The 12912-nt window shown below is 40.2% G+C and overlaps 1 protein-coding gene across 1 annotated transcript in view; it reads left to right on the top strand.

Moving 5' to 3' along the window:
- Positions 1-11897, top strand: part of LOC105939594 (glutamate receptor, ionotropic, delta 1a) — a 332951-nt gene extending 321054 nt beyond the window's left edge. Inside the window, exons 15-16 of the mRNA XM_036142376.1 lie at positions 918-1056; positions 5811-11897. Coding sequence (XP_035998269.1) covers positions 918-1056; positions 5811-6277 — 606 coding nt within the window. The 3' untranslated portion in view covers positions 6278-11897. The remainder of the gene's footprint in view (positions 1-917; positions 1057-5810) is intronic.
- Positions 11898-12912: the final 1015 nt, after the last annotated feature.

Genomic DNA, 12912 nt, shown 5'->3' with positions numbered 1-12912 from the left:
GAGGTTGCTAAAATGATGAATCCCCTTACAATTCATAGTAAATAATTGTTTGCAATATTCAATATTGTCAGACAACTTCTGTTAGCAGGCGACATACACTAAGTTCAGAGTGCCGACTTTAAACCTTGACTTACACAGCACACTGTAATGAGGAGTACTTGGAAAAATGTCCCATAGACAGGAGTACATGTTTAAAATGTATTTATTTTACAATAATTTCAAATCAAGATGACCCCCCCCCCCCCCCCACACCCACTAATTCTAAAACAGAACAAGCTTTTCCATAGATCTTCGTCTCCCATCGATCCCACAAAATTACTGCCAGAGGCTTTTAGGAAGTTACAAACACAGAGCTTCCATTGAATCTTGACTACACGTTTTTTTTTCTCAAAATAGCCATTCGACCAAAACTACCCGCATCACGTTTAAAATAGAAAAAAAAAGAAGATGTTTTTAGATTAAATCGTCGTCAGCTTTTTGAAAGTTATATCCGCAGAATGTAACAGCCATGAGGAGTAGGAGGAATATCCTGATTTGTTTTTACAGCTCATCGGGATCTAAAGAAACGTAACCAGCCTTCAGACCCTTTTTAGTGTGAACCGGTAGTGTATGCTGTCGTGGTGGTGTCAGAGTTTCATCCCCAGCCACTGGCAGAGTAGAGTCGCACCATGTGACCTCTGTCATGTGACTGGATGAAGCTTTGATGTGGATCCATAAACTAAAGTGTGAGCAGATGAGTCTGTGTCGGCCGTTAATGCCCTTGTCTCTTTAACTCCTACCTGTTGCTGTCACTGTTTCATGCCATGCTGCAGATTATATGTCAATGTGGACACCCGTCTTCCTCTATCTTCTCTCCCTCTCTTCACCTTTCCTCTTCATCTCTTAATTTACACTTGACTGTCTATGATCTCGTGCAGGTCACTAAGGATTACAGACTGGCAAGGGTTTCTGGTCCATTGACATATAATGACATTACAACTGCTTCATCGGAGGGGAGGAGGGACATTTGGACAGACAGAGAGAGAGGCTGGGATGAAGCAGAAGCAATTGATACAGGTCAGATTAGAGCTCATATGCAAGCACCAAAACAAAGTCAAACAAAGGAATCATTTCTGTGCCGTCGCAGGGATCTTTTTTGATTTTAGGTGGGTTTACTTCTGTCGAAATCTGAGCTGTGTCCCATATCTGGAAATGAATCTTTTAGTTCCTAATTTTTAAATCAAACCTAGTATTTAGCTTTTAATGGTTTCTCCCAATTAAGGGAAATCTGACAAATGTTTGTGTTGGCCAAAAACCCAAAAAGGCGAAATGTGAATGTCAGTTTATTTTAAGTTACAGCTGATTAAGAACACAATAAGCTAAACTTTATCTAACTGTCTCATCTGCTCATCAGGCACTGACTGGGATCCTCTCACCAGCAACAGTGACCCTTCCTTCATAAGAAACCCTCTCGGTCGTTGCATTATTTTTGTGTTTTCCCCTCTTATGTTTTGTTTGATCATCTTTAAATGTGTCGACAAATTTTAAACGGTTGACCTCTGACCGTTCTTGCTGCTATCTCAGGATTGGGAAACGCATGGCAAAGACGTTATAAACTTTGAAGGCAAACTTGGTTCTTGCACGAACAAGATCCAATAACGTGGAACTGAAGTGTTACATTTTCCTTATGAGTTCTTGTGAGGAGTATTAAGATCTCTTAACCCTTAGAAAGAGTAAGATTATGGGGAATGAAAGGCAACCGAACCCTTCTGTCTGCTAATAAGACGAGCTACTCAATCCATCGGAAAATCTGTTGACAACACCAACAGCCAGTTACAACCTCTAGGGATTCATTATAAGATATTTAGCAAAATAAAAAATCTAATTTCCTTTGGAGTGTTCTACAAGCCAGAAATAAGTGACAAACTGTGACATTTTCCTCAACTATGAGACTACTAGTCTCTAGAACCACAGATTCGAGAAGCTGAAAACCTACAGTGTTCTCATAATAAAAATGCATGGCCAGGGGTCAATGTTCCTTTTTAATAAAATTCAAAAGGAAGAGTTATTTTGATGACCCAACCTCTAATTCCTTGTTTCATTTCCTGTGAGATTACAAGCTGAGAAGGCAAGCAGAAATCCAGCAACAACGTCATGCGCGTTAGTGCCTTCTGAACAGTTCTACTTACCAATTATCAGTCATAATGATTTACTCTTGAGCTACAATCAACCATCGTTACGAGAAATGACGTTTCTTCACCAAGTCTCTTTCCTTTTGTCGAATCATGAAAACGAACCTTAAACAATGCCAGTGTTTAAAGCCGGCAGTGCTTTAAATGTTTTTCTGGGATTGTCTTGTGGCCTCCTGGATGAGTTGTCCATGCTCTCTTGGAGTAGTTTTTGTAGACTGGCCAGTTCCGGGAAAAATCAATGCTGCTCCACATTTTCTTTATTTGTGGATAATGACACTCACTGTGGTTCACTGGAGTTAACAAAGCCTTTATAAAAAAATAGAAAAAAAAGTCAGTGACTTTGTTACTCACTTATTATAGAATTTCTTTGGATCTTTTAGCCTACTTCATGTTGTCAGATAGGCTCTATAGTTAAGTGATTTATTGATTCTACAGTTGCAGCTGTAACCCGGCCTAGGTGTGGCATGTGAAACTGAATTCAACCCACCAAAAGCACATGGTTAATCCCGGTAATTATGATATATAATGCATAATAGTGTAAGGGGCAAATTTGTTTAATATAAAAGAATAAGGACTAACAAAATGTGCACTGCAACTACTACCAAATAAAAATCTAGGAACACAACCAATATTACAGACAAGACAGTGCAAGCTCAAGTACACCACTTAGGGAAGTTTTGCACATTTTGAAATTCAGTCTGTTGTGTGCTACTGTTGTGGTAATGCCTTCCCTCCTCCCTAACCAACTTGTACTAGCGACCTCTAATGGCATGAGACTGATGCGGTATTTCTTCCCATCTCCCCCAATAGTTGTCGTCTCATTTTGAATTCAAATCAAAAATTTGAAGCTTAAAATAAAATCATAACAGGAAAATTAAGGTATTTTAAAAACTCTGGCTAAAGACAGGTAACAGAAAAGACATGGTAACTGTGAACATAATGCGTACATCACATGTTTTGTTTCACATTATCGACATTAATTCATTACAAAAGCTGCTTTTCTGTGACTTTTCTGTCACAGAATACTAAAGCACTTCTATTAAACAGCTCAAGAGTAAATAATCTGTTTTCTCTCCTTTCTTTTTCGTTCTTTTTTTCCCGAACCTACCATAAAAAAAACATATCTAATATGTAAACCACTTATAAACCATACAGGCTTTAAACGTATTGTGCTTTGTTTCGTATGATTGCCAAAAAAGTACTTGCATGCAACATATAGACCAGTCCCAACTTTTCAAACAGCATGAAAAGGAAACCTTCCAAAAAATAAAAAAAAGTTGGCACATATGCAGATCTAAAAGGTGGGGTTCCCTTGCAATATGATGACATATTGATTTCTCTTTTATGTGTTACGCTTCTGTGAAAAATATTATTTCTTTGAAGACAGGAATATTTGGCAGTCTAGTAAGTGCTGTGGGGCATTAAAGAGGCAATAGTGCCGGTAGAAATTAAAATAGATAAAACAAGCAGCATCTCTGCCAACTTTCTTTCCATGATTCATAAAACAGATCAAGAGCCCTCAGTCAGGATTCTGGTTGCCCCAACAGAGAAATGTACCTGCAGTCCGACATTCCAAGGGGTCCAAAGAGCTAGGCTTGTCATAAGTTATCAGCACTCTGACCTCCACTCCAAAACGCAGTCTCCAAAGTAAAACTTTCTGATCTCAAAACAAACTCCTCCATAATTTTGATCGCCTTATCCCACTGCAGAAAATAAGAGCTGGAAGTATGGGCCTCTAAAAATTCATAGGGGGACATTCTTGTAGCTGTCCTTTATATTAAAGGGACCGTCACCTTTTGAAACTTCAATTTAGTTAAGTTTGACTTAAAAACTAGCTGAGAGAACTTCTGCCAACAAGGCTGTACTGCAGCAGGTATATATTCCTCTCAGATGTTGTGACAAAACAATAAAGGAGGTTCAAATGAGGCAGTTGGCTAGTTAAAGAACTCATCTAGTGAAGAGTTTGGCTCTTTCACAAGATCACTTGAATCTAAAATGAGCCAGAAACAATCAGAAACTCGTCTTATCACTTTTGAGCACAATCTGCTCAACAGTTACAGTATTTACAATGTAGCAGGAGGCAAAACGACTTAAAATGCTCTGCCCACTGGGAAACTTTATTACCAGAGTTGTTTGTTTGCAAAATTAATGGAGGCTTTTACGCAGCTGTTGTCCCCCCCCCCCCCCCACACACACACACACACTTACATCGCCAGTCCGTCTGTAATGACCGGCTGAGGTTTAATCCAGGCCATTTATTTATTTTGGCTGGCTCCCAACATGACACTCCCCAAAAACAAGTTTTAATGAGATGCCAGTGTGTTGGAACAATAGCCAGGGCTGACATGCTTTAAGTGGCTGAGAGAGCTGTTCTTAAGACTCGAGTGGGATCATTCCAACTCGCCTAGAGCCTACTAGAGCAACACATTTTACCAACAACAGTTAAAAAGCAAATCTTAAGCACTTGCGGGAAGTCCTCACCTTGCTCTTTAAAATCAGAGCTTTTCCAAAGGTTCTACAGAAGCCCCTCTGGATTTTTTGACTACTTTTACCAAAGTGCGGGGTACCTGCCTTGGTTATGGGGGACAATGTCCTGGCTCTGAAATACAACGTGCCTGAACATGTGCATTTTAATACGGAGTGCAGACGTGTCACTTGCATTGTGTTTACGTGACTAATATGTGTTGAATTGAATCCAATCCTGGGACTAAACTGTGCTGCGTTCAGGAGCTGATCTCGTGTGCTTGTTGAAAAGTGACGGGTTGCTTTCATTTCTCCCCGAAGGCCAAGCAGCTGCACTGTGACTGCAGGCGCAGCAGCAAACAAACATCCACGAAGGAAATCTGGACTAAAAGCTTGAGCCCCCCGCTTAATATTCCGGTCATGCCTTCCGTCTCTCACTCCCTCTGTTTGTCCTTTACCTTCCCTTAACCCAGTGTACTGAAGCAGACCTGCAGTTCAACAAGGAAACACTGGAGTGTCTATTAATGCTTAACAAGTATGCATGACTGCAATCAGCAGGAGATGCAGCGTCAGCCAATGTTTTGATTAAATTGTTCTGATAGGGAACTGATTCTGCAGTCCTCCTGCACAGAGCGGATCAGCTCCAAGGGCAGGAAAGGCACACCAGAGAGGGGAGAGAAAAAACTGGAATTATATTAATGAATGTAAAAAAAAGGTTAAACTTGTATGGGTTTATCGTACACATGAAGGCTTCAATACATCTTTTAAGGAGGAATCAAAGATCCATCATGTTTAACGAGAAGCTAAGCAACCAGGCAGCTCCTCAACTGGCTGCTGCCCATCAGTTTGGCCCCAGGATTGTTTCTTTTTTTTTCTCCACGCATCAAACATTTGATACTCAATGGCCAAGTTTGATTTCAAAGTGCACACATGAATTGGTTTCTGTGGCCTCAGTTCTCACTGGGCTTTTGGACCCAAACCACAGAATGGAGTCAGTCTATCTGCTGGCATCCATCACAAACACTGCCTGATTAGGAATGCATGGCGCATCAGCAGAGCTGAATCAGACAGAGAAACCGGCCAATCGCCAATCTCAGCCTCTGTGTCCCTTCTCCCCTCCCTTTCTCCCCCTGTCTTCCCTCTGTCCTCCTCTACCCCCCACTCCTCCTCTTATAGGACAAGGAGGTGAATCTGGAACAGGTGCATCGTCGTATGAACAGTCTTTTGGACGAGGACTTGGCCCACAAGCAGATCCCAGGTCCCTCTATCGAGATCTCTGCGCTGGACATCGGCAGCATGCAGCCCAGCCAGGCCTCTCTGGGGCCGGGCCCGGAGTCTGTGCGGGACTACCCGCCCTCGGCTCTCACTGTGACCACCTACCTGCCCGGGGAGGGACCCCCACCTCCCCCTCTTCCCCATCCTCACCATGGGGGGACCCTAGGCAGGACACTGCCCCCGTCCCAGGGCCCTGGCAGCACCACGTTGCCCCCGCACCACCCTCTCAGCAGCACCAGCCTCAGCGGCACCATGCAGTGCAAACACCGGGCCCCCAACGGGGGGCTCTTCCGGCAGAGCCCTGGCAAGACACCCATGCCACTGTCCTACCAGGCAGTCTCCGCAGGACCCATACCCGAAGCCATTGATCCCAGCCACAGTACATCCATATAGAGACAGGATGGGAAGGGGGGGAGGGGGGGGGTCTCGGACAGGGTTGGGGTGGTCGGTCTGGACGTTGTCCAGGTCGGCATGTGAGGTGGGTTGGGCAGCTTTAGAAGGGAAAAACACAAATGTATAAATTAAAAACATTTTGTATCCTACCATCAGTACAGAACAGATGTTTAAAAGAAAACAAACTGGGTGGGGGGGAGGGGGCGAGGGTTGCAGGCGGGCTGCAATGTTTCTGTACATATCTGTAAATATCAAGACAACGAGTGAGGTCAAAGTGTATTTTGAATATTCTCAATTTTTGAAGTTGAGTTATAAAAAAAAAAAAAAAAGATAAAAAATCTATATCTATACATTGATGAAACGTTCTGACTGTTTGAATGGCTTTGTAAATTTTGTTCAATTAAAACAATGACGCGGATTTCATTGTGATTGTTTTCTAAGTGCCGAAATTAAACGATGTCTCTCTACAACTCATCAGTGTAAACGACCACCCATGATGCACTGCTTTGGGGACATTGTAGTGTTGGACACCTACTGTTATGCACCTCTGTACCAAACCTACGTATATCTATCATACCTTCAGAAGCATCTGATGGAAATAATTCTTGTTTTTCCCCCCCCATTTGTATTATTAGAAAATAGACTTGCTTTTTTTTTCCAAAGCTGTCGTCTGCATCTGTTCTTTTTCGTTAGACCCAATGTAAACGGTGTTTGTATGAGGAAAAATATGTTTTTGTTTCACACAAAGCTGAATGCATACTTTATATGAACATTTTCTATTTGCCGTCATTTTTAAAGACTTGAATGAAAGGAAAATCAGAGCAGGCAAGAGAGGACTTTGGGCTGTGATCACACCGACATTGCTCGTAATTCAAGACGGAAACTGCTACTTCATCGCAGACATGGTTCATTTTATGTTGTTATTCAGGGAATCTGAATTAGCAGAGAAAGGCAACAAAGTTGAGCTTTCATAGCATGATCAAGGAAATCAATTAGTCAAAGGGAGCATTTTATTTTTTAATTGCAGCTTAGATATGTTTAGAGATTCACTGATCAGTCTTTTCCCGGCTGATAACAGATTTTGGGTTGTCTTAGAGGCCAGTACTGATTTTGACTTATTCCAGTTTAATTTATTTTCTCTCAAGACCGACATATAAAGGGGAAGAAGAAAATGCACTGCAGGTTCTTTGATAGAGATATTAGAAAGAAAGTTAAATGAATCCATAAATCACGTCCCAAACTTGTATCCTATTTTTTAACTCAAAATATGCATAAAAGAATATCCTGTTGGTTATATACCAAAACTGGTGGGGGTTCTTAGTTTTGATGAAATTAATTAATAAAACGGGAATAAAAATTATTTTTCAGCATCTGACCAAGTAATACATGATCAGAGGCGATTGTGGGGAAATTGATTTGTGCTTCTCTACATAATTTACAAGGGTATGCTGCCAAAGGATAAAGACAACATACTGATTTACCCCAACTCATAGACAGTTTTGCCATTTGCCATTTTTTTTGTAACCCTGCTAAAAAGCAATCAAAGTTAAGCATCAGCTGTTAGCATCTCCAAGTCAGCAACTGGGTTCGTTAAAATGTTATTTCCTCACAAGAGCTGCTGCTTTAAACCCTTCGTACCACAATCCTGTCTGTGAAGGCCAGAGTTGCCATTCGGTTTCTTCTCATGGTCATAGGAGAGTTTTAATAGTGCCAACATCTGACTGTTAGCTGCATCCGGTTATAAAAAGAGTACAATGTTGTGAGTACGAGTGATGATTCCCTCAATATGCATGAGATGGTATCAGATTTTGACCTTATGGCAACCTTGAGCAGAAATATACCTGTTCCATGGTATGACAGGCTTTGCACACGCATAAAATCAGCATATAAATCAACAGCTGAAATAGAACAACTGGATCAATTTGACTTTTGTCCCATTTCAGTTCCAAGGAGCCGGAGTCTTGCGTGTTTTTGGACAGTTCCCTAATTTAACACCCCTACATCAAATGAATAGTTTATTAGCTGGCCTTTCCCGAGCTAGATGACATGCTGGGAAAAGTAATTCAGCAATTTGGGTTGGAGCAGTCCAATCTTGAATCTGCTAAGCATCTGTCATTGAGGACTGGTATTGGACATCCCTGACCTAGATACTTTTATTTAAAACCAAACAGGGACATGTATTCCTCATACAAAAATATGGAATATGTTTACAAAACTGTTGAAACATTTATTCAGATTTTGATACATAGACTTAAGGAAAAGTATAGAATTGAAAAAAATAAGGCAACAATATTATACTCCTACTTTGTAGGAAAGCATTAAATATTATGTAGTAATCTGCTCTGGCAGAACCAGCAGTCAGCTGCTTAACAGGGAGGCTGCTGGAAGCTTCCCCAAACTTTCGTGCTTTAGTAAGCAGGATAGGCTCCTTTAGTTTCAACATCAAACTGTTCTTCATTGTAGAACACTTTGATTCAATTTGATGCTACTCTTGGGTATGCGTTGACCAGCAGTGAGCAGCAACAAGAGGGAGAAAGGCAGAGCTGGGTTCTGCTCCATACAGACGGACATAATTCGGGTGTTTACGACCCCATCACTAACTCGAGTGAAGAACTTTAAACGGTAGGAACAGTGTGACTGAAGTTTTTTTCTTTTTGAACCATAGCTTTTTAAACATTGGTATTCGTTGCCAGACAACACCTAGTACAAATGATGCCTAAAGAGTTTCAAAATCAATCATTTTATTTTGAGTCATCTTTTTTTCTGCTAAGTGAGGTCTTAAGACAATTTTTGAGTTGTTCTTAGAACATTGGTTTTCTTTTGGCAGTTTGTGAAACTAATGATTTACAGCTACAAATTCTTCCACATTTATCCTTCATTGAAAAAAAAAAATCTAAATAAAACACCAAACGGCATATTGTCTCACGGCACTTTATGAAATTGCCAGCGTTCATTTCCAACCTGTAACTCCAGCCTTTTAAGAATTGGGACACTTATGAATAACCCATAAAATGCCAATTTCAGATAACTGGAAAGTAGTTAGATTTTTTTTTCCCCGATCAAATTTAGATGCAAAACAGTTTCAACCCTTGTTTTTCCATCACCTTCTCACTCCAATATGGCAAAGTTTAGCTTATCTTAGATCTTTATCCAAATGTGAAGCTTCAGTTTGGTTCAAACAAATGGAACAGACAGCAATGGTCAGTGTGAATCCAGCCTAAGAAGTCTCTCACCTTTTGCTTAGTCTATTTAAACAGAATATTAAAACAACATGTTGTTTTTCCACAGGAGAAGTTATTGTCACTTGTATTGAGGTTTTTCTATTGCAAAGCAGTGCAGTAGTTATTCTTATCAGGAGGGAGAGAACAATGACAGAGGCCTCATATTCCCACTAGTCATCCCTAATGGGGTCCATTATCACCTGAGGGGATGACGGAGGGCATCATTATCCAAAGTGCAATCACAGGCTCACGATAGAAGCGATTCAGCAGGTGCCATACCCCAGCTGCTTGTGAAACAGAGGAAATTTTACCATGTTTGCTGAATGTTTTCTTTTTTTTTTTCTCCTTTGAATATTATAACGAGCCTCGAAAGAAAACTGTTTAAGAGGAAACATAAAGCCCACACTTCACCCTGGCTTTTTTTTCTCCCCCCTTTTTTGCTGTCATAAGTGCGATTAATGTGCATTTATGGGCCTAATGAGTTTTGACTTCATTTTCATTTGCCAGAATGGGCTGTTTGGACGCCTGCTGATCACTCACAGCAGAGTTTTCAGGACATTAGCAGCCAGAAAGCAGCAAGAAGCAGACCAACTCGCCTTTGACGGGTTTCCATTCCTCACACCCTAATGTGGAGAGAAGAAATAAGGAGACTTTAACTCGCAGGAACGGAGGGCCTCATTTCTGAAGATGGGACATCAGGTTTGATCTTACTGCTACAGGAAATAGTTTTATACCACATGACTAAAAGCAAGACGTTGTCTGTTCTGTTAATGATCGTGATGTTATTTAAACTGCTTCTTTCTTTCAATGTTGTGTCCAATTCTCCATTTTGACGTGGTTAGGATATTCAGACGGATTGCTGTTTGTATCTAAGCTATTAGCTTTTTTAGGAAACTAACTGAACTCTTTTGGACTCCCATAAACACATCTATTTACTCTTCTTGCTCGAATGTCCTTAATCAACGCAGAAAAGTATTCAAGCCAACATGAAGAAAAAGTCTCAAGACAGTCCTTAATCGGGTCAAAGGATGACAATCATGTGTGAAATGTGGTCATTTCCACTCCGTTGTTCTCATGGTTAAATTGTGAAGTTATCAGTTAGCTTGAAGATAACCAAATCGGAGCAAGTTAACGACTTAGGAAAAGATGATTAAAAGTAAATTTGGGGAAAAAAAGTTTCAGGAATTTGTTTTAAAAAATAATTTTTTTGAACCAAATCAAAGTTTGATGGTGTAAAGGTAATGCTGAGAACAACTCAGGCTTTTCTGAAAGACTCAAAAAAATACTTTTGATTTGTTCATATCTATGGGATGTCTAAATTTAAGATGAATGCCTCCTCAGGTAACCAGCACATAACATTGAAAAACTGTCAACACTTCCTCTTTTCAGAAGATTCAGGAGTCAAATTAGCACCCACACTCTGATTTAAGGGTTGATATATATGTCTGTGTAGGCGAGTCACCTTAGACGATGATAAAAGATTAGTTTATTCTCCTTCTATTCAGATAAAGATAGGAGGAAAGTTATTTATCACTTAAATATCCATTCAGTTTTTGTATACTTGATGTTGCTGAAAATTCATTTATTCACACAGGGAAAACAGCAGATCTCTCTTCGCCGTTATTCTTTTAAACAAGCCTTTTGTCCTTGTTGTTTTTCTTTCACTCATACACTTACTGGCCACTTCCTTCATGCGATTTGAGTTTAGCCCAACCTTGGACAGAGGTCATTTTACAAAAATATGGGCTACACACAGAGACATCATAAAGAGACCCTACCAGACCATTGTGGCAGCTTTACGCCACGCAGGCAAACAGTAAAGCAGACTGGGATGTATGATTTAGGTGCAAGTTAATTATTTGCACTGGAATAACTGATTGTCAGTGTGGCCACAATTACAAATATCAAATTTCATCAATCTCCCAAGAAAAAGATTACTCCTTATTGGAAAACATTAGTTGCCAATTTTATGCCCAAGGACAGGGTGCACAATGCACCCTGATAAGAAACGAGAGCTCCTTCTCGGATACTACAAGCCTCCTGTAGTAAGTGAGCTGTTGAAGTTTATAAAAGGACAATTAAAAAATCCACACAAAGAAAGTGTGGCATGTTTGTAAAGATTTAAGGAGAAAGCCCTTTCTGGATCAGTTTGCTTGGAACAGATTTCACTAAAGTAGCAAAGTTTTGTCATAGCAACACTGTGGTGGGGAGCATCTGAAGCGTCTCCTGCAGCCAAAGGGTTTGGACATTTCACAGTTGCTGACTGAACCATGAACTCCTCTGTATACCAAATGATTCTAGAGTCAAATGTGAAGCCATCTGTTTGACAGATGAAACCAATGAATAACCCCCCCCCCCCCCCAAAAAAAAAAAAGAGCTGAAAATCTGAAACACAATGACTTAAGAATTCCCTTAGAAAGGGAAGAATGAAGGTGTTACAATCCCTGATTCAATGTTTAGACATCAAACTGGTTGAAACAATGTGGTGGGACCTCCAGAGATGATAACGGCACAGCTCAATAAGCTGAAGCAACGCTGCAGAAAAGAGTGGTCCAAAACTCCTCAACAATAATGTAAGAGTCAGACAAAAAAAGTAGTTATTGCTCTAAAATGGTTCTACCAACTTTTAATTCATGGAGCAAACATGTAGATTTTCCACATATTGCTTCCATTATTTGGTTAATTTTCGAAAGGATTATGAAATGGTGAGCATTGTTGTGCGTTGTTGTTAATCTGAGGTGGTATAAATCTTATTTTCAGTTCTGACGAGGACCAGATGATGGAGCCTGAAAAAATAAACCACATCTAATAATCCCATAGTACAAAATCAATTGATACTAATCAGGAGGGTTACTGATCTAAAATAAAATTCTCTTTTCATGATCCAAATGTAAATTAGGAGATTAATCATGTTCATGTTATTATTCATTCAGGATTACTTTGTGTTGATCAGATATCCATGAATATTTTTACATACTTCATAACGTGGGTGATTCTTCAGTTAGAGGAGAAAACGTGTACGATGCGTATCACTGTGTTAAAGTGGATTGTTTAAAGCATATCCACATTTTATTTAGCCGCTGGAACATTTTTAACTCCCATCTAAACAGGCTCTACATGGATGTTTTCTATTGGTGTCAGTAGTTGATCTTGTGTTTCAATTTGCTTTTCACACTGTGCTTCACATCCTGACTGAGTGAAGACCCTGAGGTTACGATTGGTCAGCCAAGCAGAGGTGGGTTTTACGTTCGAACTCCAGCGCCCTGAAACGAGATGATGACATGAACTGTTAAAGCTTATCGTCTGTCACAAATCCATCTCTGAGGGAAATCCTTGTTTTATTTATGAATATGCTGCTTGGAGTTTCTTAATCTTTAATAAAGAAATAT

Source organism: Fundulus heteroclitus, chromosome 10 (assembly GCF_011125445.2).
Source record: "Fundulus heteroclitus isolate FHET01 chromosome 10, MU-UCD_Fhet_4.1, whole genome shotgun sequence".
Classification (NCBI taxonomy): domain Eukaryota; kingdom Metazoa; phylum Chordata; class Actinopteri; order Cyprinodontiformes; family Fundulidae; genus Fundulus; species Fundulus heteroclitus.
Note: the sequence above shows the minus strand (reverse complement) of the source record. Positions and strands in the feature narration are given on the sequence as shown.